Source organism: Halictus rubicundus, chromosome 17, assembly GCF_050948215.1.
Source record: "Halictus rubicundus isolate RS-2024b chromosome 17, iyHalRubi1_principal, whole genome shotgun sequence".
Taxonomy (NCBI): domain Eukaryota; kingdom Metazoa; phylum Arthropoda; class Insecta; order Hymenoptera; family Halictidae; genus Halictus; species Halictus rubicundus.
This window is the reverse complement of record NC_135165.1, coordinates 3,653,383-3,679,517: the sequence shown is the minus strand read 5'-3', so window position 1 is coordinate 3,679,517 and position 26,135 is coordinate 3,653,383. Positions and strand designations below refer to the sequence as shown.

The window sequence follows — 26,135 nt, the reverse complement described above, 5'->3', positions numbered from 1 at the left end:
TTCTGTTCACGTTTTCCGCAACGACGTCGGTGCGTCGAGCATTTTTTAATTGTTCGTTTCGCCAGCCTGCGCATTTTTATCCAAATTAAAATTGTATCAATTAACACCTTGAACGGCAAACTAGAAACCCCAACAATTCCATAAGATCCAAGTAAGTTATTGAATGAAATAAAAATTGCATACCGAGTAATCCTCCAACCTTCTTTTGCATGTTACAGATCCTAATTAAGTTTAGTACAATGAATATGTCAACGTAAAAATTCATTTTAAAACCAGCACAAATATTTCCGTCACCCGCATATGGGTGACGCGGCGACGAACGTGTTAACGAAAAACCGCAGAAATTTTATACTGATGGTATGATGTCTTTGCCAAAAAGGTCAGAAGAGGTTGTGGAATGAAAGGGTGATCACATATTTTATTTTTATAATTTAAATGGTACAAGAGTAAACGGCACGAACTTATGGGACGACCTAATATTTGAAATTACGGACAATCTTAATAAATTGAGGGTTGCCATTTTCACAAGGCAATATTTGCCTGCACAAACAATTCCGTCAGCCACATATGGCTGACGTGGCGTTCAACGTGTTAAAAGACGCAGGTCTCACGTCTCTTCTGCTACAATCTATGTAATTTCTGCATCGATACATTGCTATTCAGTGGCATTAATTTTTAAGTAATTCGTGTAGAAACTGTCGAAATGAATGAACAGTTACCACCGTTAGAAACAAGGGAAGAACTGACGTGTCTGCAAGAAGTACCTCTTGAAATCTTTCGAAAAGTTTGCGAACAGTGCGGGCGTCAGTGCGAAGCGTCATTCTCGCGGTTTTGCGGGTAAAAATTCGGGAAGAAATGGGGCGTGGGAGTCCGAAAACAAGCGCGAAGGGCAAACAGAGCGAGAAGAAGCGCGACAGCGTGGAAGAAATCCGTGAAGGACGGAGACGAAGAAGGGAAGATTTCCAGACGGCGATAGAAGACGTTAAGATCTTCCTGGAAGGAAGGAAGTCAATAAAGATAGACATATAGAAAACAGCGGAGAAAGTGTGGGACGAAGCGACTCGGTGAGAAAAGGGAGTGGGAAAGGGAGTAGGGGGCCTCGCTATGGATATGTACACGTGATGAAACGCGTCCGCCCTTCTTTGAGCTAAACCGCCCCGCGCATTCCATCGGGATGACTCCGGGGACCCCACTTTGTATTCCCCGCAACCCGGAACGTGTGCGGGTGTTTCTCCGCGCGATCGTGAGAGACATCAAAAGTGACTCGAAAGGAACGGAGAACAACACTGGCGAGAGGACAAACAAATTTGAAACGCGGGACGCGACAGAGAAATTCTCGGGAATTTCGCCAAATTTTCGAATCGGCTGGTGGTACACTTTTCTGGGACATCTGTACAATTTTATTCCGATATATATCATTTATCGATTCCCCTCGGGGTTACAATTTAACCTTAAACTTATCCTAACTTAACTATACTTATCCTAAAAACACGTCATAGAGAGAGAGAGAGAGAGAGAGAGAGAGAGAGAGAGAGAGAGAGAGAGAGAGAGAGAGCGATCTTACACTACTATCCGCCGCGTTCTTATTTTTCCTCTCCCACACACAATTTTATTCCGATATAGGACGACGATTTCTCTTAGTCCGAAATACGACGGAATCCGGTCCCGAGCCGTCGCCTTGTATCGAAAGATGACTGAGAACTCGCAGGAGTCTTATTCCGATATAGGACGACGATTTCTCTTCGTCCGAAATACGACGGAATCCGGTCCCGAGCCGTCGCCTTGTATCGAAAGATGACTGAGAACTCGCATGAGTCCGACGGTTAAAAAATTGGAAATGAATTGGAAATGAGTAGAGATACTAACTACTTTAGAAAAGAGTACAAAAAGTTGATAAAAGACACTGTACAAACGTATTTTAGAAGAAAAATTTGCGGTAGCTGCGAGAGTGGTGAGAGCCGGATGCGAAAAATTGATTGGTAAATTGGAGGAAGGATCGTGCGGGCTCGCGCGTGGCCAATATGGCAGTCGAAGCGTGAAAATGGTGGGATCCTATAAGCGGTTTCGAGTGAATTCACGAGGGAGATCGGACACCGGTCGAGTGAAATTAGAATTTCACGTGTCGCGGCCCGTTTATTCGACGGTCGAATCGAACACCGAACACCGAACACCGGACACCGTTCTCTCCTCGGGAGTGTTTGTGCGAATCGGAGAGAAAGAGAGGCTGCGAGAGAAAGAGAGGCTGCGAAGTGGCGTCGGAGAGTAGATATTGTCTGGTCTTACGGACATATAAGGGCACCGGTGGTCTTTGCACGGTGGAACGAGACAAGGGAAGCTCCATGTAGGGTATCCTGCGGGATCGGCTTCTCGTAAATCGTTCCGAGAGGGTGCAACGGTATGCTACCGTGAAAAAACAAATATCGAAAGGGCCCCTTTTCCACTTTATTCTATTTTATGCCGTCGTCGCTTTTTGCCCGCGCGGATACGCCTCAAACGAACGCGACGCGTGATTCATCGGCTCGTGCGAACGTGCGCGCTGTCGTATTTCAATCATTATTATTATCAGACCGCGGATGTCGACGCATTTGTGACATCTTCGTAAGACGCGGAAAGCTTAGGCGCGATTCATTCCTGGCTGTCGCAATCAATCAATTTTTTAATCTATTTTAAATCAAATCTGCGGCACGCCATACTCGAGATTCATTGGGAAAGCATTAATACAGTTATTTTAGAGAGTAGTTTTTGTTGTTTGTAAATAGTATTTTTCTTTTGCCTCTACCGAAAGACTTTTAATTTTTCAGTCCACAAAATAAATGTTCACCTCCGTTCGATTTTTCCAAGATGGCCTATAAAAGAGAGAATTGGTATAAATATCCGTATTCTAGTTATTACTGTTATCATTTTATGAATATATCATGGGAGAATTGTTATTTTAATTAGTCCATAGGACCAGCACTCCAGAGCGGTTGGGACAGTAAATTTTCCAATTGAAAAAATTGGTAACAAGTGAATAGCAAAATGTGTATACACTAAATCGCGTGTATTACTAAATATTGAAAAATCAAGATGCGATCGGTATTAATGCAGACGTTATCTCGCATTTTATAAACTCGCGCACCTAATAAGCGCGCGGAGGCACCATAATCCGGTTATCAAATGTTATTAAAACGATCCTCGGACAGCAGAACGACGCAAATTGTACGTTGTAAGGTATAAAACTGGCTCCCCTAATTTGTTTATTTGCAACGGGAAACTGTTCGGACTCCCGAAGCGAAGTTACGTCGTAAAAATGCGACGAGAAGCAACATAAGCGGCCGCGTTGTTGTTCGGAGCCGACTTGAACGGGCAAAGTTAGCGTACGTTACTGGTTGTTACTGACCAACGGAGCCGAGTCAGCCACGATCTGGTTATTCTATTTAACATCGCCCGAGCACGAAGCCACTTTCGCCTACGTCGTGAATACTCCTGTTTCTCTTCTTGCGTCGCTATGGTTACATTCGACCCACCGTCATGTTAGAGCTGCCACGGTGTTTACAATATTTAAATAACGTGCCCGTCGTGTACGCAAGCCTACTGTATCTAACACTAGGTTTACACTAAAACCGACTATTTTGCATTACTGCATAAAAATACCAAGAATGCGCCGCCCACATTTTTAGCAATATTTTAAAAATAATACAGTGTTTATACATGTCCCAAACGTTTAGCCGATAAAAGTATACGAGGACTGTAAGGTCGCGTGGATCAAAGAATCTCCTGACCGATACATGTCAGCGGCTGGGCCCGTGTTTTGGACATGTATCGAGTAGACACTGTGTATACCCAAAGAAATAAGTTTTCTCAATAATCGTACGCATCCTCGGAATCTTAAAAATAATGGAACCCGTCATTTTGAATCCAGTGAATCTAGTGTGAAGATATATTCGGAAAAATTCGAGGTTCGAATAATTGCTGCGGCGAAATCGGCGAACGGATCGCCGGAAGTGTCGTTCTGCTCGCGTTTTGACGGTCGGAGGACCAACGACCGGAGATTCCTCCTCCCATTAACGAGAAGTCGGAGGCGGTGCGCGCGAAGCGGATTCGTCGCCCGGGGTGACGGGATCTTAAAACCGTCACTGCCGTCGGCGTTCGAACGAGCGGACTGCCGTTGCACCGGCTGAAAATGGCATGGAAAAAGGAACGAGGAGAGGGGAAAATCCGTAGACAGGAGGATCGGCGAGACGGTACGGGGGGAAGGGACGGTACCGGGCGAGAGCAGCGCAGGCCGCTCGGGAGCGTGAAGGAGAACGGGAGTCGTCTGGGCGTGGGCCGAGCTCTTTAACGGGCAGTATCAATGAACTGCGAAACTTGTTCGCGTGGGATTATCTACTCTCTCGGTAGTAGCACGATGCTCGACGCCGATCGACGCTGGTGTCGAGATCCTAATGAATCGGTCCTCCTGGCGATCGGATCGGGAAAAATCGGTTGACTCTTGCCACCGTGTACGGTGGCTCGCGAAAATACTCGAACTCGCCAGATCCGATTTTATTCGGTTCCACCAGGTCCATTTTGCCAGTCGATGGCTCAATCGAAATGAGAACCACTGCAATAAGATTTATTAGAGAATTTATTTGCGTAGAGGAAAAATTCCAAAAGTTATTCGGCGACGCTCTGTTTGCTTCGTGCTGTTTATTGCTGTAGGGCAGAGGTGGGCATTTTTGTTTCAATCGGGACCGTCCCCACCATAGCGCCCACTGTCCCCTTCCAGTAAGCGCCGTTACCATGGGGCACCATGGTGCAACGAAAAGAGATGCGTGAAAGAGAGGTTGGTGGGAAAAGCAGGCGTTTGAGGGGCCCCTATCACCGTTCTAGGCCAATAGAAATGACTCCAGGGCTTTCAATATTAAATAGTTCTATTGCTAGAATTTTAGGAATACCTTTAACAACAATGACACAATAAAACCAACAACTCACGATGTCTAATTTGTCCGATAAAATGCACTCATGGAACACATTAATTAGTCCACATTAACATCGGAAAAGTTGGTTTTCGCGAAATTCGTTTCCCCCGCAACAGGAAGCACGCATCATCGGCTTTGAATCATGCACGTCGACGTTCCAGCGCGTCGGGTTATCCAGGAAATTATAGTTTTACGAGATCCAGGATTGGATTTAGTTATTTATAGAACGGAAGCTGGGAAACGAGAGAGACTGTCGACCGTCCGGCAATTTACAGTTCCGCCGATTGATAAACTAACATGACCGCCGAATAAGAAAAAGGTGCGAAAATGGCGGAAGGTGTGTATCCTTCCAGACGCAGTACGGTTCTCGATCAGGTGGACAGATAGGAGCACGGGACCCTATTACCGAGGGGAAAGTTGTACTTATTCCAGGCGCTACCTGTTACGTTATAATCAGTCCCGTTAATCTACATCTGGCGAACGCTTTTAATATGCGGAATGACGTAACGATCCGAGATACCGCGATCGGTCCTACGCGTTTCCGTAATGAAGTCACCCACGTGCGCACGACAGTTACCTGCGCGAGCATATTAGGAGATTCGTGCGGCTGCATCCGCGAGTCCTTGAACTCTGGGTCAAACCTAAACGATGGATAATTTCACCCTCAACCCCTTCAATTTTTTAGGGGATATTGAAATTAACTTTTGGACCTTGAAATTAACTTTCTCTCGTTCCCCGAGAAAAATATTTGTGATGTTTAAGAAGAAATCTTCGTCCACAGAGGGTTGATATTAATCTAGGGTAGGTATTAATTTAGTTCTGTCCTAATAGTGGAAAAGAATGTTTAACCCTTTGCACTCGAAGCTATTTTAACTCCAAAACGAAACATTTCTTCCGACCTAGAATATTTCTCTTCTACATATTTTTTTTTTTTTTGTTACACATATGAAAATGGTGCAATTTACTCGTGTTGGATCTGGGTGGTTAGGTAAGCGAGTGTGTTTTAACACTCCTTTAGTCAGCTTTAAATTGCACTATTAATTATGCTTTATTCCCACAATATTACATGTAAGATGACATACACAACTGATACTTTTGCTGCTTCTCGAAAGACGAGCGCGTGTACAAAGCCAAAGAAAAGAAAAACCGCATACAGATCGCAATAGATTTTCTCGATCCTTTCGACCAGTGAATCGCACGCCGCGACATCTTCCCTTTTTGGCTCGCATTAACACCGCGGGCGCCCGACGGCCATTGACTCTTGATTATCAACAACTCGTACAGTACTGAAGTGTTTAGTAATTTACTAAATACAAACAAATTTAATAGTGTAAAAAATATTCTGAATAACGATACAGCAATTTTTAGTGGCGCCTTGCAGTCGCCATTCGAGTGCTGAGGGGTAATTGATGGAACTAAAAATGTAGGAGTCGTGTAAGAGTTTTCGCAGAAAATTTTCATTCGGAGACATGTGTGGGGAGAACTGTGTCAGTCGCTGCATGTAAATTAATGGCTCGGAGCGGGAAGGATAAGAGTGCGAAAGCAGGAGAAGAGAGGCAGGAAGGAAATAAAAGAGATTGGATCGGAGAGATAAATAGTGTTAGGAAAGTGCTTAAGCAAGAAAAGAGTGAGACAGTCGGCGAGAATCGGCGAGGTAAAAAGTCGGGACAATAAAAAGGCGAAGAGGAAGGACGATAAAAGAAGGAGCGCGGCGCGCGCGAAGTATGGAAAATCTTTGGAGAAGGAGAAAAGATTGAGAAGAGGGGAATTTAAGAGGTTAAAGAGGTCGTCCGCTCAAGGAAAAGAGGTGAACTTGCCGGGACCACTGTTGGAGATAAGACAAGAGCCGAAGGAACACTGGCAGAGTGAAGAAGGTCATAAGAGTGTAGGAAGGTGGGGGATGAAACGAACGAAGACGGTGGCGGAGAGAAGTGGAAGGGAAGAGAGGTTTGAAAGTGGAAAAATTGAAAAGAGGGTCGACGTAGGCGAAATTGCGTTCCCCGAGCCCGAAAAATAAAGGTAAATCTTTCTCGCAGTTTTCCAGGTGTGGAAATTGTTGCAGCACTTTCTTGCGTTCCTATCCACTTCAACGCCTCTAATTTGCCGTCGAACGCGACGCACAGATTTCATAACGCTGTACCCCGTGGTCTGGAAACAGTGTCTGTCTGGTTGCCGCGAGAAACATTGCTGTTTGCCGTTACGAAATTGGAATGTGGAAAATATGAAAGACGATAGCTGCTCGATCCGTTTCGATTCATTCCGCTTGCTAACTTTGCGAGATATCGTAGCGAGATCTTTCTAAAAATTTTGTACAGGCGTTTTAATCCTCCATAATCCGTTGAAAAGTTATAGATCTGTTAAGTTCTTAAAGTTATCTGTAGTTAACAGATATTGCAATTTCTTGTTTAGTCAGAAAACGAGCATATGCATGAACAATTGCGTTGGCGTTCCTATAGAGAAATCGTGTAAAAATGAAACCACCATTTTTAAGGTTTGACAGACGCACTTGTATCTGTCTCCTAGAACGCTGGAACATTTTCAGTTATCTCGAGTAATATTAATATCGCCGCGGTCGTTTTCATAAAGATTGAAAGATCGCATTAGAATATTAATCTCCGCGTTCTCACGTTTTACTTCCCTCGCTATCCAGCGGGACTCCGCCTGCTTACAATATTATGCAAATCCGGCGTCGATAAGACCACTTGTCATTCCCTCTCCTAGGAAAACCGCTTTCGAACGGCTAATGAAGATTCGTCCAATCGGGGGGCACCTTTTGATGAATCGAAGGGACCTTACTGCGACGCGATTCATTAAAACGTCTATTTTATTGGTTATCACTAACCTCCAAATCCTTGTGGATGTCCCAGAAAATATATCAAATCTCTTCTTACACTTTCCATAAAAAATTATGCATGGTCATGAATAAATCGAAAAATTTATTGACACTAAAAAATGTCTTAGGATTTTATGATCCATCCGAATAAAGTGAGCATTTGTTGCAAAATTATTAAATGAATTATCTCGGACATAAAAATAGTATTTGTGAAAGAGAATTTACGATCTCATAAAAATATCATTAGTTTTGAGAATGTAAAAATTACAAGTCAAAATGTAGTAACCACAATAAAAATATATATTTAAAATATTTTTGGAAATTTGCGCCGGTCAGCTCCGCAACTCGCCTGATGCGACAGCAATGATCGCGCGTGGAAAAGGTACGAAAGACAATAATTATACGGTGCGATGAGCGATGGAGATCGTGATCGCGGGTGTCCTCGAGTCCATAGAGCACCGTCGTGAAGGATCATCATCATCATGATCCACGTTCGGGATACGATAGCCTCGACGGGCGGCTCTCGGCGCAGGATGATGATTTTTCCCGTCGCGAAATGTTGCATTGACGGACGCCAGCCGCACGGTAATTATCGCGAAAATATGGCGTTCCCTGTTTATAATGAAGCCCCGCTTCCTTCCTATCGATCGCAACGGGGAAAATGATTAAACTGCGCGCCGGGGATGGGGAATTTTTCACGGGGATGAAATACCGCGGCCGCTCCGAGCCCGTGCAGTGTACATTTTAGTATGCTGTTAATAGTATAGCCGGCGAGCAAGTAGTAAATGCGACCTTGCGATATACAGGGTGGTTTACGCGAATCGAACGAGCTTTTTTTACCGTCGATAACGGAACGAACGCGATCCATTTTCTTGTGATCATGTGAATCTACTATTTCATTCCGAGGTTCTTTGCTCTAAGTGACTCTGTTTATTATTTCTTCATTAATAAAACCGTGTTTGTTTCAAGTATATGTGCTTAACACTTTAGCCACCCTAAATAGAATTTCGAACCGCTTCCAGTGTAACAACAAATCAGACTCGTGATGCAAATTTCGATCAGCATTTGCTGAATATGTTTATTGTCAATGCCAGTAAATAAAATTCTATTTTGTCGATTGTATAACCAGGACTACATAAATCTAAACTTCTCCGTTCTTCTAAGAAATTCTAAACGACAAAGTAAAATAAATCGTGGTGGAATGGGTTAAGGGAACGATCACTGTAACAGACTTTGACCCCGCAGTTGCAGTCTTCTCGGCTAAATTACGTCGATTATCTTCCAGGACAAGGTGTCATCACTCGATGCATCGAACTAGCAGTTAGTTCGGCTTCCCGTTCCGGTGCATAGTTCGCGCAACCCTTAACAGCAAGGTGGTATAGAAAAATCCTTATCAGACGCTGAGACAGACCGAAGGTCCTGGCTGCGCAGGAGGCAGAGAGAGGCTCCTTTCGCGTTTCCATGGAGACCGTCTTTCTATCTCCTCTGTTTCTCTTGCCCTGCCTCCTTTCCCATCCCCTCTTTCCACCCACACGTTTCTCTTCTTCGCCCTTCGTCTGCCTTCTCTGTCCAGCCCTGCGTCGGTTATTCTCCTTCTTATTTCATCGCATCCCCTATGTCTCCCTCGCTACCATCCCTCTCTACTTCCCTCTCCATTTGCTTTCACCCCCCGTTGAATCCCTCTCTGTTCACCGTCCACGGGGTAACACGGCTTTCACAGTTGGCGCCGCGACGCTGGTATCGACCGACGCCCTCTTCCACCCCCTCGCGCCAGGCCAACCCCCATACAACCCCTACTCTTTTTCAGTTTGAAGCCAGCCTAGCGATCCACAACCCCTTTCTCTCCCACCCTCCGGTACTACTACTACGAGGAGGCCACTACTATAGTACTATTCGATTCATACCGGGAAAGAATGTAATAGTGGTATCGCGTGCAGCTTTAATTCACGAAACCAAGCCCGCATTATGCCGCCGCGGCCGCTTTTATCTTTTCGACGCCGACGCCCTTCGCCACCCTTCCCGGATTTCCGGCGATTCCAGCCAACCCCCTGTCTTCGCGACAGTGAACATTGCCGATTAACCCCTCATGGTCAGTGTCCACGGTCGGCAGACCACCGAGAAACGACCGTTCGCTACCGTTAACCTGCTCTAACCCAATTTTTTTCCGAGGGGGTGAGAAAGTACTAGGTGGAACGTTTAAGCACCTAATAATTTTTGGAGTCCTCGTAGAAAACACTGCAAACCCCAAAAGACAAGTTTCTCAAGCGAGAAATTCAGATGCATTTGAAATTTTGCCGTCACCGAAATTGCCAACCCATTTTTTTTTCGAGAGGGTTGAAAAATGTAGAGGTGACCAATATTGCACTTAACGCGACAGCAAGGAAATTAAATTTAAATTCCCAGTAATTGTTCTACTAAAAAATTTTGAAACGGTATAAGTAGACAGCCGAGAATAAAAATTTATTATGCTAAATAAAAGTTGTCTACCTGAATTGCAACAAAGTGGAGTGAAATAGAAATATATTTTCTTTCATAAAATGTTTAATCTTCGAATGTATTTATTGTTTTAAATTACACAGAATAAGTTTCTCGATAAATGCGGGATCGAGCTGATGGAAACGTAGCGCTCGAGAACAGTTGTCCTTGAATTCGTGGTCGATTCTCGTCGCGAGAAAAACCAGCATGTGCGAAATAGCCGGCGTGGTCGTTCTTGTCGCATTCCATCGATGCGCGAGCAAGTTTCTCGCGTCGCTGGAAAAACCGCGATAATTAAAGGCCGGCCAGCGGTTAATTAACAAGCGGCGACACCGGTGCGTCGACTTGCAGAAATCAAGGAAAGAGCAAACAGACGACAGCGCGCGGACTAAACCGATGAAAATATGGAGAGCAAACGGTGATAATTGCAGAAAGTTGCGAGAGGCGTTTCTGCGCGAACCGGCAAGACGCAAAGAAAGGATTTAATGCGATCGTAACGGAGCCAGACGTTTCCTTAATGGGCTCTTTATTCAGAAGATTACGTAAACGAGAAACTTGTTTCGTTTGTTGGGCGCGCCTTTGTTTAAAGTTTACTCTCCGAACGCCCGTTTTTTTCTCCGAACAATGCAGTGTTCAGATATGTTCAATTTAGGCTGAAAACACCTTGCTCATTACTGTTAATTATAAGTACGCTGGGGATCCTTATGCGTTTACAGCACGTATGCAATTTTTAAATTTAACAATATTTTGTTCAAAGTTTTAATTTTGGACACACGATTGGGAAGTTTAGGGGGGCGCAACGTTCAGGAAGGATTAATTTATTAAGTATCGTCATCACCAGTCTAATCGTGGTGTAATCATAATTTTTGGAATTTTTATGATATGGAAGAAAAATATAGACATAAAATTCTAAAATAGAATGTTACTTTTTAAAAATTTTCTTTTTGGGTGTATCTGAAGCAGTTGTTGTTCTAGAGCTTTGAAAATTAATGGAGTTGTCATTGCTCTATTTTATAAGGCAATCAGGTGGTCTAATTTGTGAACTGTTAGCTGGCAGACGTTATTAGTCGACTGCAATTGTCACTGGCTTAGGAGCAAAGCCTGAACAGGGGTTTCGTCGTTCGCGATTTCCATCTTACGATTAGATTGGCCCGACCCCCTAAAATATGTGGCACATGTAGTCAAGAACCCTGTACATGTCACCAGGGAGTTGCTAATCCAACTGGATGCTGCTGATCCTCCCCGATAAATGATGAGCAACGCCCAAGAGACACGACCGTGTTGCACAAGAGTTTATGACCTTTTGTGCACGGCCACGCGAACACGCCGCCATTTCGTCGAACAACGCGGATGCAGGGGAGTCCAAATCGAAAACTCGCCGCATACCCCAATTTCTCTAAACTGTTTAAATTTCTGGTACTCGCTCCAAAAATTTCATCGGAGCTTCTAAAATTAATTGGGAGCTGTTAAAATGTAGCAATGACTTTTAAAAGCATTCATCTCGTAGCAAACTTACTTACAAAATTTTACAAAATTCTTGTTTTTAATTAGGTCGATGGGTTAGGGACTAGTCAAACTCTTCTAGGAGAGGTGTACTGAAGTTCAAAAAATTTTTATCATTACGTTCTTGCCTCCGATTCAATTCTGTTCTGTCATGAATAAATATAGAAGCAGTGTCGGTTGTTCAGAAACTGCCCAACTTTAGCGAAATATATTCTAATATAATTTAATAGATGAATTATCTGAAATTTCGCGCATAAACGTTTACTGACAATATACGCAAATTAGTATCAGCTGCGTAATGTCTAAAATCATCAAACACTCGGCCAAAGTGCCGGTAAACGTGAACGACGAAGGGGTTGAAGTGTGCGCGTGTACACGCACGACAGATCCAGGAAGTTTGTGGCAAATATGGCGAATTCTGTGCGATTCTGCAGCGGCAGCATGGCTGCTCGATGCCCGATCGCAAACTCGATCGCGTCTGTGCTCGATTCAGTGACTCAGCCTCGCTGCAAATCTGATTACGACCGGTTTACACGTGCGGCGCCGAGACTCTCGCGGCGGGGATTTCTTGGTCGCGCGGGGGTTAGAACGAAACTAATGCGAACGAAACGGGATTAGGTTTGATTTTCGGGTGCATTCGGGACACAACGGGACTAATTTACGATTCGGGATTGGAAGACGGGGGGACAGGCCTCTGCAAACCGAGGGAAGATCGATGTCGGGGGTCGCTGACAGCGGAAAAGCTCGTTCCGCAGTATACAGGGTGGATTCTCGATGCATTTGCATCTTACTTGGTGTGTAATAATGGCGGCTGCTGCTGGAGCTGAAGGTAATTATCTTCGGGCGATTTATCTGCGGCCAGTTTCCCGGACAGATTTAATATCCCCCTGGCGCGTTTAAAGTTATGGTTGATAGCCGCCTTACATTTTTGGGACGTTCAACACGGCGGGATGGGACGGAACGAACTAATTAGTTCGGGATCCCGTTGGTTGGAATCTACTGTGTGCGCACGATCTTGCCTAAAAAATATGTGAAAATACATTTGTTCATCTATGGTCTTTTTATATCTTATGAATTCAAAAATGCTGTAAATGCATAATGGTCCAGTTCAGTCTAGTTCGTTCATGAATTTGGACGAGTTGTATAAATTTTATTTTTCCACTCCATCATTTTCTTGTAACGCTACATTTCCAATCTTCGTAACAATCAACACGCAACATTGCTAGATGCATATTCGCAATTTACAAGCGCCAACAATCCAAAAACACTGACAAGAGAAATCGAGTGCAGCAAAATGACGAATCCATAGGGTGTCATTAAATCCTTCTAGTCGTTTCAATCTTGTCCGCTCGGCCAACTAATTTTTGCCACGAAAACGCATCAAACCCGCAGTAATTACGGTTCCCAGTAAATTTTGGCACCGGTGTGCCGCGGGAGACTGGTATTTTCATTAGCAGAGGGAACGAGCCGCGCGAAGGTTATAGCAATTAAGCAAAGTCGCAGGGGTTTGGTCCGACGGTTCCGACGTCGGGGGTGGGAGAGGGGAGAGGGGGTTGGTGCGCGCACTCTGTTGACAGTTACCGATTTTCCGGCTGCTCGACCTCATTGTTTTAAGCAGTCCCGAGGTTCTCAGGAGGCTTCGATCAACCGGAAACGAGGACAGAAGGTGGCTGGAGCCTGGCGGGAGGCTCGATATCCTAGCGGAGAAGTATCCGCGGGGAATGTGGGTCAGTCCTTATCGGTGCCAACCCTCGAAATAACGACGTGCCACACCCCTTTCCCAGGTATAAGTACCGGGGCCAAGTCCCGCGGGAGGTCTCGTCATCGATAAACCGTGATCGAGCGTTGACCGCAAATCATTGCGGCCCCATTTCATCCGGCGATCACGCCTAATGGTTACCATGACGACTACCGCACCGGCGGAACGGTTCCGCGAACCAACCACCCCCGCCCCCCACCCACCCCCGGAAAAACTCGACGAAAATAAACGAATTTCGAGCTTCGCGTTTCGAGCACGGCCAACGATAACGGAAAACAGCGTCCTTTTGTCGGGGGAGATATTGTCGCGGGAAACCGCGCTGTCTGCCTAACCGAGGATGCGGACTATGGCGGCTTCTGGGGGGTGGTTCTGTTGAAGAGCACGCTGCTGTACCGCCGAGCCTCGAGCTGCAGTTGCGACGGAATCGAAGATACTTTGTCACTCGAATATTATTTATCACGCCTTCAACCCTCGATAACGAAACCAATAGTATCACAACCCCTAGACACTGATTCGTGCAAAAATGGAGTAGGGCAATTTATGTTCAGCTACCCGAACATCGGTTCGATTGGGTCGATTTTCGTTGGTAAAATAGTAAATTGAACTGCCCCCTCGTGTGCCCGGGTTACCCTGAAATCGTCGACAACTCATTTCACCGAGACTGTTTTCATCGACACGATTTGACCGACACTATGTTTTCATCGACACGGTCAAATCGTCAACAAATGTTTTCATCGACTGTCCGTATTTACCAACGGGTTTGAGTCCATTCGTTTCCACGAACTGTGATAGCTACGTAAGAAATTGTTATTATACTTCCCAATTTGTACCTTTGCTATATCGCGTGTACTTTATCGACAGCCACAATTTCAAATCTGACCCAGACCTATTCTTATTATTTTTTCGATTCCATATTCTAGATCTAGATAATGGCCTAAGAAATATACAAAAATATGACATCCCCTTTTCCGTGGCAGACCACCGAGCGTAGACAGTATTTTTCAAGTTGAACCCTTACCTTCCCGGTAGTGGAGGGGCGTCGCCCCCCAAGCCCACACCCTGTACGAGGATTATAACTTAAACATTTTTTGAGCCTAGACTTATGTAATTTGAAATGCAGCGGATTATGTCAGTGGAACGAATCAACTTAATTCTGTCGCTAAGTATAGACTGTCGATGAAAACATTTGTTGACGATTTGACCGTGTCAATGAAAACGTAGTGTCGGCCAAACCGTGTAGATGAAAATATTTGTCGACGAAAACATACTGTGCACGAAAGTTAATGTCGGTCAAATCGTGTCGACGAAAACAGTGTCGGTGAAATGAGTTGTCGACGATCTCAGGGTAACCCCGTGCGCCCTTGTCCTAAGATGCATTTGTGGTGTAAATTCGGAGTGACATTCGATTCGATCGAGCGAATAAAGGAGCCGCTCGCACAAGTAGACACGAGGACATCTTTCAGCCGTCGCGGCCTGGGAATCGAGGGTGGAGACAGAATAAAAGTGTAGCACGCTTATGTGTAACGCAAGGTTTGAAGAGCTTCTATTATTGTAAAGCAGCGGACGATGAGCCCGGTGATTGCGCTCTAGGGGGATGCGCGGCTCTCCTCTCTCGTTTCCTCTTCTTTCGTCACTCTCCCTCTGTGTGTCCCTCGTTTCTCATTCCACGAGCCCAGCCCCTCCACCCTCCGCCCTCCACCCTCTCCTACGCTCCAGTTTTGTCGACGAAATTGCATTTTCCCTTGCAGCTTCGCGGTTCACCGGTTGGAAAGAAGGCAAGTGCGCTTCGCGTGCTCACGCCCGCTATACTGGGTGTACAAAGTTCCGGCACCGGGCTTTTTAAACGTTCCCGATTGCTTCCGTTTGTCGCTGTGTGGTTTCAGTGGACGTCGACGGAGCTGTTTGTCCAAGTAACTAACTATAATCGGAGATACCGGATCGAAAATAATTTTCGAATAATTTTCTTTCTACCGGTTCGGGTATTTAACATTAAATCCAGTAAACACTGAATACGCGTGTGTATTGTCTTATACGTAGACTGCGGATGTTTACGCAGAATCAAAATTTTCTGCCGGAATTGCAACGAACTGGAGTGAAATAGAAATTTATTTTCTCTCTTAACACTAGGTTTACGGGACCCGTCAAAATGACGGGTTCTAATATTTTAAATTTACGATTATTGAGATTGTGAAGGTCCATCTACGTGGAATTACTCAACAAACTTATTTCCTTTGGTATATATTATTTAAAAAATGGCTGAAAACTTGGATAGACACATTCTTCTTATTTTTATGAAGTAATGTAAAATACTCACTTTTAATGCTCCGTCAACCTAGTGTTGATATGTTCAATAGGTTGGAAATAATATAACAGTATTTCTAAACTCTTTTAATATTTTTACTGTTTTAAATTATGCTCAGTTTTGTCATAAAATCTGCAATCTACTTATAAACATGCGAAGCTTGCAGTTTTTTAGATCTCGCACGATTATGATCGTGTGCTCGAATAAAGAAATTTATCCAGTCAGTCAGTGACATATATCGGCCAGGAGATATGTACTATTTTGACAGTGAAGCTCTAGAGGCCTCGGCTCATGGCCCCTCACGGGGTATAGTCTGCGGCAGTGGGGATAATACTGGGACTTTTATCGGCTAGGTATTTGGGACATGTTAAACACTGTAGTCAAATTAACCTCGTACACTTTGTCGTCTAAAGCGCGCAGGACAATATTCGTGAGTTTCTCCTGCTGAATTGTTCGAATACTTCGTAAAGGAGATTGCAGTTATCGAAACGTTTTAACAATGAAAACGAGCAACGAAATAAATGCCGATCGCAAACCGCAGTCTAGTCATGACGCGAAACGCGCAAGCGGGCCGGGTTCGTGCGATCAAGTTTTACTGGAAAATCGAACTACTTTTATAATTGCACGCTACGGACCGTTTCAATTAACGTTTCATTCTGCCCCCGTTCGTTTAAAAGGATTTCACGGCTCGCGCGTTTATAGGCGGCGCAGATTAATGTCGACGATTTTACGAGCGGCCAGCATTATGGATCGCCGGCCCGTGAAAATTCGGGTCTACGAACGAATCCCCGGTATATTCCGATAAAATCGCACCGCGATCGTTGCAGAAGATTATGCTGTATCGTTTCGTCCGCGTGCTGTGACAGAAGAGTGGACGTATTTTATTGTGGTCGGGGGGGAAAAAAAAGAACAATTACCAGAGCGAGTCTCCCGAGGAGATTCAATAAACAGATTGATGAAATTAACGTCGCTGCGGAACAGGAGAAACTCGAGAGTGCTCTCTTGGAGTTCCAGTTTTAAAACAAGAGACAAGGGAACGAGCTCGCTTTTGACCCACTAACTTTATTAACGGATCTACCCGCGAAAAATCTCGGGAATTTCGCAATTAGTTTATCGTTTGCTAGATTGAAGCGTGATCGAAGGACTGGGAAATCTTTGAACACACTTTCAGAAATTACGAAACAACAAAACGATCGTTGGAAGGTAATGCGTTATTTGTTTAGGCCCACGCACCTTGGGAATACCGTAATATGGTCGACCATTTACGAGACTTTCCAGCAGTTCCTTTGTAGCGTCGAGCTATTGTCTATTCGTTGACAGAGAAGGTTTTATGACCGTATCGTAAAGTAAGCGCAAGAAACCGTATTGTAAATTCCCAAGATCGAAGGGGTCAGGTGGAATTAATTAGAATCGGTGTAAACAAGCGGCCCGATCACCACCACCCTAGTCACAAAAAGAAAAACCGAGAGAAGGGGTGGGGTCTCGGTTGTTCCGGTGTAGGTCGAAGCGAACGGTAATTAATCGGTGTTTGATCGTGATCTGTGCAGGTGGTGACTCCTCAGAAGTGCGGCGACGTGTATTTTTACGATCTTCCAGCGAATCGGGGAAGCCCTGCGCCGCCATCGAGACACGATTCACCCCTGACTTCGAACAACGACCAATTACACAACACAGGTAAGTTTGCAACCCCCTTTGTACGATCCATTCGAAGCACAGTGCGACTTCGAGCACATAGCACACGACTCGCAACAATTCTGAACGTCCCTTGTCATACCGTATCCATGCTAGAGGAAATGCGATCTACAAAGTCGCCGTGTGAAACTTATGGTTTTTCTCGAGGAAGTAAACGTTCAGTATGCGCGAGACACCCTGTACAGAATCGTCGACGTTCGTTCTCTCGCTTTGATCATCCGTAACGAATAGACGCAATCGTAACAGCAATTTCTTCGAGTGACACCGGCAATTGCCTTCATCTTCAACCGGAGGTACGCGTGGTCGTTTCATCCTGCATAAATAAAAGCCATTTGACGGGTCGTCCGCGACGTAACGAGATTAATAATTTCCTGTGAATTTTGACCATCGCCTCAGGGACTCCCCCATCGTCTCAACTCTATAACGTATATTGGCTTCCATGCCATCAAAATTTACAACAACAGTTCACTCAATTTTATTCTCTCTTTTTTTGGAATTTATCTCACAGTGAGATTCTTAACCATCAATTTTTATCGACTCGGACTGTAACACTAGATTTACGAAGCACTAAAACTGACTATTTCACATTGCGTTGTAAAAGTGACAAAATTGTGGGTACTTAGATTTCCAGCCATTTTTATTGCAATAATTTTATTGTAACTCTTCACAAGGCGCCATTAAAAATTGCTGTATCATTATTCAAAATATTGTTTACATTATTAAATTTGTATGTATTTAATAAATTACTAAACATTTCAGTACTGTACGAGTAAATTGCACCCATTTTCGTATGTATAGCATGAAAAAATATATACAGAAGGGAAATATTCCAGGTCGGAAGAAATGTTTCGAGTTAAAATGGCTTCGAGTGCAAAGGGTTAATAATTGTGAATTTAAAAAATTTCGCGTCCATCATTTTGCCGGGTCTTGTAGATCTAGTGTGAACCAAGCGTTACTGCATCACAACGTAACTAGAAATAGGACAAAAATTGAATGAATTTTATCTGTGTCTATCTAAAAGTATTTTATTATTTTCCGTAACTCTCAAAAATTTCTCAGAAGCTTTTTTAGAAGAAAATATTTTCACAAATGGAGGCAGTGATACGCCAGACCCAGAAGAGAGAACGAACGTCAGAGTTTAGCGGGCCATGATCCTCGAGCCGGCTACGCTTTCGATTAGCGTTTCACCGTTCCCCTAAATTTCTTCCAGGGCGATACACCACGGGCACCAGGAGCTCGATAGACAATGGCGGTGATGTGAGCGAGTGTTACGACGTTCCTCCACGAGCGGTCCCAGTGATTCCATCGCCGGCGAGCAGTCCGAGTCCTGCACCCTCTTGCTATGATATCCCGAGGCAGCCCACCTCCTGCACGCCAAACTCAAATTGCTCCGGAGGTTCGGGCGTCACACCCCTTGATTGCTACGACGTGCCGAGGCCATTGCAACCCCTGACACCGAGCAGCTCCGCGTCCAGCCTCACGAACGACGGGTCCCTCAGCGGATCGAACAGGTACGCGATACCTTGAATCGGATGTTGATACAGTCCACTATGCTAGAACGAACTAATTGCTCCCGGAACCTCGTTATAGTATCTGTTCATTCCACCGTGCGCCGCGCCCCGCGTCCGAACCGCCCCTAACTCAAACATAAACGGAAGTTTGTTCGGGGCTGCTTAGGCCACTTTATACAATTCAGTTTGCGGAGGGTTGGCCAACAGGCCTTTCGAGTTTGCCTTTTTAGTCACACCTGGTTCGTTTGTGTGTGTGTGTGTTCCAAGGCAGTGATTTTACATCTATTTGTTACGGTCACTAAATTGTGGATTTTGTGCCTTTGCTGCAATTTCCATAGTCGCGAGCTTCCGGGTTCGACGTCTTTAATAGAAGATCTTAGGTCTAGGATTACAGATTGATATGTTTTTGTATAATTTTGTGAAAATTCTGTGCTGAGTGGTTTTTTTCTTTTAACATTTCTCATTCGCAAAGGTCGTTGAGCTTCCGTTTAATTCTCCGTCGAACTTTCTGAGAGCAGCAACAACAACAACAACGTTTAGCCGTGCAATCCGTGCGGACCGGAGCATCAACATCGAGTACAATGAACCGTGTATATTTGCGAAGGTAGCGAGACACACAGCTGCCAGGAAGAGATTTATTTCGAGAAGCTCGGGCTTAAATACCGGACCAGTGCCAACAGCGGTCGTTCCTACCGCGGCTTCGGAGAAATTGGTTCCGTTTACGCTTTGGCAAATGACAAATACCCTGCCGTCCGACGATTTCGTCCGTGGTTTTGCTCGAGAAGCGGATTACGTGCTCGGATTTTGAAGCTTTTCAGAAAGTTCGACGGCAAAAAGCTCGAAGCAAAAGCACCCCTTTGATTTACGTAAACGACTTCTAATTTGCCTCTGTTTCTGCGAATTCCAAACTATTCAAAATCCTTTCTTCTCGCTGGATGCACTCGGAAAATTCAAGCTCTTAATCTCACGTCTTGCGCGACCTTCGGAAACAAATTTGAGGAACACAAAATTCGAGAAAATTCCCTTCTCGCGATCGATGCATTCGGAGCTGTATTCTATGCGATTTGAAATCAGAGCCTTTCAGAGCTTTTCAGAGTCTTTCAGAGCTTTTCAGAGTCTTTCAGAGCCTAACGATGTGATTTCTCTTTCAGATCCAGCCTCGCTGCACCGGATTACGATGTACCCCGATCGCGTCTTCCAGCATCCTCGTTACCGTCTCGGCACAACACGCCCGTGCCGAAAACGCCAACACCGCCTCCGCCATCGCAAACGCAGCAGATCTACGATGTTCCGGTTAGCAAGGAACTTCCGTTGGAGCTGGACTCCGCGTTGGAAGGCCTGCAGAGGCTGCAGAACGAAGCGTCGGCCGCAATAGCCAGGTTACTTGGCTTCGTCAGCCCCGTTTGGAGAACGCCTCAACGACTGGACGCGACCCTGATGGACCTCAGACTGGCGGCCCTGAGGCTCAGAACGTCTTTGCATGACCTGGCCGAATTCGCTGAAGGTAATTGCCGCAAGGGGGGTCTATTTACACCCATACTTTTCTGAATAAATTAGGAATTTTGATGAGATTCGTTCAATTTTTGCGCAGGCACACTGGGAAACGCCGGCAAGGCACCGGACAAGGGTCTGGCCACGAAATTGCGACCCCTGGTCAAGGCCCTTCGTGATTCCGACAAGCTCGTACAGGAAGCTGCCACCGAGCTGGACGCGATGGAATGGGACGCCGGGAAGCTCAGTCGCGGGGGTGGCGATGCCCCGACACCTACAAACGGGCCACCTTCCACCCTCCTGCCACCCACACAGCCAGATCCGCTCGATCAGCTGATCGCGTGCGCTCGGGCACTCACGGAAGACGTTCGTCAGGTCGCCAGTTTCATTCAGGTGAGCATCCCCACGCGCACCTACGAAACTCTTCAACAGACGGTGTTCGTCTCCTCGAAGAGCCTCCAATTTATTTCTACCAATTCGCTAAACAAGTTCCTTTTACCCTTCATTTTAATTGTTTCATTTATTGAAGTCGACTGCGGCTTCATTGAAACATTATGCTACCCTGGACTTGACTGGACGTGTGATTTCTGGGCTTCCTCTTCAGGAGCCACCAGGGGAGCAGACAATTCTTAAAATTTGTTAAGTCTTTAGCCAAAAGCCGGAAAATTGCTACAGAAATTGTCTCATATATTGAAGGCGACTGTAGCTTCATTGAAACACTATGCTACCCTGGACTTGACTGGAGATGTGATTTCTCGGCTTCCTCTTCAGGAGCCACCAGGGGAACAGACAATTCACTTCTTAAAATTTCTTAAAAGTCTTTTGCCGAAAGCCGGAGAATTGCTACAGAAATTGTCTCATTTATTGAAGTCGACAGTAACTTCGTTGAAACACTATGCTACCCTCCACTTGACTGGACATGTGATTTCTCGGCTTCCTCTTCAGGAGCCACCAGAAGAACAGACAATTCACTTCTAAAGTTTAGTTAAAAACCGAAATCTTTTGCTACACGCCGTGAAAATTGCTGTAAAACTTGCAAAGTAAAATTAGTAAAAAAATATGTCCCCGTCGAAGCAACGTTTCGTCACCTCTTTGTTGCCTTCTTCCTTTCTTTCTTTTTACTAAATAAGGCGACAAATTGTTGCTCGACGTTGCCTCAGCGCGGACATAGCTGTACACGTGTCCGATCGAGAGTCGGAATCAGTATAAAAATCGCGAAGATAAATGAATTCCTGAAGATGGAAGAAAGGAGGATCCGCGCGTCAGGCGATCGAGCATTTTTAGAGAAAGTGGTTTCGAAAGAGGTCTCGCGGTTAACAGGGTAACTCGACGCTGCTGTTCAAACGGTCATCAATCATCTCGACGGGCAGCAGCAACAACAGCGGTGCCGGCGAGGATTACGATTACGTGAATCTTGATTCGAGGGAGGTGGTCGCGAAGCAACGCGAGGAGCTAAGGGCGGCGCTGCCTCAAGAACTCCGAAGCAATTACGACCTGCTCGTATCCGAGGCGGACAATGCGACGATTCAAATGCCACCCACAACCCCGACACCCATGGATCCCAACGACAAACAATTGCTGGCTTTCTACGCCGCCCAGGTGGTCACGCATGGAAACCACCTGACTCACGCCATCGACGCTTTCATGCAAACCGTTGCGCTGAACCAACCGCCCAAGGCGAGTATCCGTTATGGTCGCGTTCGTTAATTAATCGTTATTGTCGTCGTCGGGATCCTGAACGTGCTGTACCATCCATTCCCCTGCAAAAGATCACAGGAACTTATCTATACTCCATTTTGTAAAAGTCAGAATAATGCAACTCGAATACTATCTTATGACGATTGAAAACGTAAGGTGTCTTTTGTGGAAAATTATTGAACAAATTGACTAGTTTGCGTTCGTTTTAGAAGGTATTTCAGACACCTCGGTTTTAGTGTTTGGTTGTCCCATTTTATACACTCATCAACCCTCTTATGGCACGGTTAATTCGTTCCGGGTTAAGCAAAACTTATGAGTAATCCAAATCAGGAAAACACACGGAGGGTTGTACGAGGGTTCTTTAAGGCTATTAAGCCTAGGGTAAGGGACCCAATTACTGTGGAAGTACCAATTACTAAGCAAATTTTGCACGACCCTGCTCGGAGCAGATTTTGATCCCTATTTTCTCAAAAATTCTTTTTATTTGGGAAGATTTGGAATGATAAAATTGCAAAATTGCTTCAGCTATTTTCGTTCTCGATAAAGAACCTTTCAATTTGTTTCAACAGGTATTTCTGGCGCACGGCAAGTTCGTGGTGCTGAGCGCCCACAGGTTGGTGCACATCGGCGACACTGTGCACAGGAACGTGATCAGGAATGATGTCCGAACACGCGTGTTGCAATGCGCGAACGCGTTGAACGATTCACTGGCGCAGACCGTGTCGAAAACAAAGCAAGCTGCCCAGTTCTTCCCGAACGTAACCGCTGTTCAAGAAATGGTGGACAGCGTCGTGGACGTTTCTCATTTGGCCAAGGACCTGAAGATCGCGATGATCCAGGCCACGCAGCAGCCCTGAACGTCCAACGGTCAGAGGTCCTCGTCATCGACACGGAGGAGGCTGACCATACGCGAAAGTTAGCAAGCTTCATTCTTATTCTACAAAGACTTTTTTTCGCGTGCAAGTTCCTTGGATCGGCTTGATGGTCAAATCAGTTTCTGTTTCGAAAAAGATGTTCGGATAAGTAGAGCAAGAACTAAACTCGTCGGCAGCTGTCGTTACCGCTCGATCAGACTCTCGAGTCGCGAGTTCGATGGTAATCGAAAGAACAGGTGGATAGAGATAAAAGGGAGAAGAATGTAATCCACACAGACTAAAGTCTCTGTAAGATTTTCGATACAGGAGACGAGATACGTTTCTTTTTTGTACTCCTACGGTGATAATGGAACCTACTTATTTGAGTCAAGTGTGGGCCAAGTATGTCCAAAAGCTGTTTCTGGGTCTCACCAGGTACGAGAAAAGTGAGAAACTTTGGTTTTTGAAAGATAGGAATGCGCTTCTTGGCTTGAACATGCTTGGCTCAGAGCATCAGCCTCGGCTCAATTGGCAGCAAAACGAATTTGGACCACGGATAGAAAAATTGCAACACAGACTGAAACATTTTGATCGACTAAACTAAGCTCTTGTTCATCGCAATAAATAACTCTCGAGGCCTATGGATACTTAGAACTATGCAACTGCCAAAGCACAGGACCCTAGAATATAAGGAAACCTCTTTCGAAACAAGTGTTTTTGTAATGTACGCTCTGCTTCAATAATTCGTGCTACTATTAGCTACTATACAGGGTGCCTCAATTGGGTAAGGGAACAATTTATTCTCCAAGTTTTATTTTCTATGTTTGGCTTGGTTTCCCTGCCTCGTGTTGCATCACGAATTTTGGGACACCTTGTCTAGTCGAAATGATAAGAATCATTGAACCATTGTATACTCGAGAATATAGACAAAATGTATCCTTTTATAGGAAACACATGTAACCGTGTCGTTCGTTAGCTAAAAGTGTGGAGTAAAACAGCATAAGAGACATCATAGCAAGTGTAGGATATGTTTGAAATGATTCTCAAGTCGAGGTTCGTTTCAAATGTAATGCGCCGTTGTCATTGCCAGCGTGTTCGATATGATTGTAGCCGTGTTGATAACACTCGTCGAACAGCTCTGTATTTGTGCCTCTCTCGTTTGGTAATTGTTTCGTTTATTAAAAACATGCTCGGGATTATTACCAGGAAACCGGTACAAGGTTCCAACACTAAAGCATCGGTAGTCCAAAATCGTCAAGATGTTGTTACGCCCGTGATCGTGCGTTCATATTTACAAACGAATTCGTAAAGTACTGTGCGAACTACGAGCACGTCTTTTAGAGGCCGATTTTGACGAACTTTTATAAGATTTTATTACCGGAACACGACTTTTTCGTGGCGGTCCTTTTTACGACCTTTCCAAATTACAAATCCACATCGGAGACTGTGAAGAAGAAAAGAACACCCGAAACATGAAATTTCTAGACTGTTTACAATCATTCCAACGATGATTCGATTTACGCTCTCCTTACAAGGGCTACGAAAACATTAATTCAATAAAAGTACGATGCTCTATCAGCGAATGTTAAAAAGTTTCGTTAACGTGCGTGTACCGAAAAGATTGTGCATTTAACAGAAATTCAGTGAAATCCTTTTTGGTTCACTGTTCCCCTGGGAGTTATTTCTCCCTGTACGCTGCCTTTAGAGAGGTAATTGACAACCGCACATTTATAATGCAGCCTTTTGTCTCCTTTTTTCTTTTTGGTCACGGAGAAACACCGGAGAGATCGCTGAAACGTGAAAGCGCCCCGAAATACACCGAGAACAGAGAAAATCGTGCGATATTCAACTAAGATACATGATTATCGATTTACACAATTAACGAAAATATGTACTTTCAGGAGATGATCCGTATTTAGAGTATTTACCACGATAGGCTTATACATGTAGTTTATTTTTTAGAAAGTATATTAATCGGTCATATCGCGTGAACACGAACCTCGTTTACGTACTTGTATTATAATTTATTGGCGACGTGTTTTTTTGTAAGATAACAGGCATTCAAGGCAGTTAGAATTAATGTATATTTAGGATTTATACATAGTCGACACTAAATAGGTGCTTATCATTCTTGTTGAATCGTATCCCCGATAATCGTGACGTATCGTTAAGCAGACAATTTACCTTTGATATCGAAACGTATGACACGTATATAAATATGTATTATCGGCCGAACGAAGTAAAAACCTTATCGTTTTGTAACGTTCTCCTCGATTCAACCTTTGTACATTGTACCTGGAATTCTTTCGTGCTAAAATACGTTTTGCGATCGATGTTCTTAGAAGTATAATAATCGTGAAGGAATTATACTGATAGAGCCTGTCGCAGTATCGAGAACTTCGTTAATTTTTCGAATTATCGTTCTAAGTGACGAAGTTAAATGCTAATCAACGTCTAGAAATTTAATCAAGCATATTAACCAGCGAATTTGAAGATTAATCAAAGTTTCACTTGGGATTCACGTGTCCTTTGAACCGAATGAATAGTATCGCTTCGAGGGCGTTTAATATGTACATAAGTATATATATACTGCCTGTTATTAGGTATATATATACATACAGACACATACATACATACGTACACATACACGCGTACAGACACAATTATTCCTATACAGTGTAGACATAAATACAATAATATATCGACGCAACAGGTAAATAAAAGCATTTGAAAAAATCGTGCAATATCAAATCTTAACGTTTAAGCATTGAATTATACTCAAAGAACTGCGAAAATATTTACAGACAGAACAAACGGATTGGATTTGTTTTTGCAGAGACACGGACCGAAATTTTGAACGACAAATGCATTGCGGAACGTTTTGAGTTGAAAAAGTTGGTATCATCTTGCACTTCATTTGCTTGGTGACGTCTGGGTGATAATTTTGTATACTGACGAGTTATTTGTATATTATAGTTTCACTGGTTCAATAAAGATTCATTAAATATACAAGAAATCATAATGACCTGATAGTTTCAGCTTATGCTTTTATTAAGTTTCCAGGGTTTTGTTTTCAG

At 44.4% G+C, this 26,135-nt stretch overlaps 1 protein-coding gene across 3 annotated transcripts in view; it reads left to right on the top strand.

Moving 5' to 3' along the window:
- P130cas (Serine_rich_CAS and FAT-like_CAS_C domain-containing protein p130CAS) overlaps positions 1–24,883 on the top strand; it is an 84,948-nt gene extending 60,065 nt beyond the window's left edge. For all 3 annotated transcript variants that reach the window (XM_076802815.1, XM_076802814.1, XM_076802812.1), the window contains 6 exons: positions 17,360–17,486; positions 18,715–19,015; positions 20,167–20,519; positions 20,607–20,899; positions 21,827–22,183; positions 22,774–24,883. In XM_076802815.1, coding sequence (XP_076658930.1) covers positions 17,360–17,486; positions 18,715–19,015; positions 20,167–20,519; positions 20,607–20,899; positions 21,827–22,183; positions 22,774–23,061 — 1,719 coding nt within the window. In that variant the 3' untranslated portion in view covers positions 23,062–24,883. The remainder of the gene's footprint in view (positions 1–17,359; positions 17,487–18,714; positions 19,016–20,166; positions 20,520–20,606; positions 20,900–21,826; positions 22,184–22,773) is intronic.
- The last annotated feature ends 1,252 nt before the right edge of the window (positions 24,884–26,135 follow it).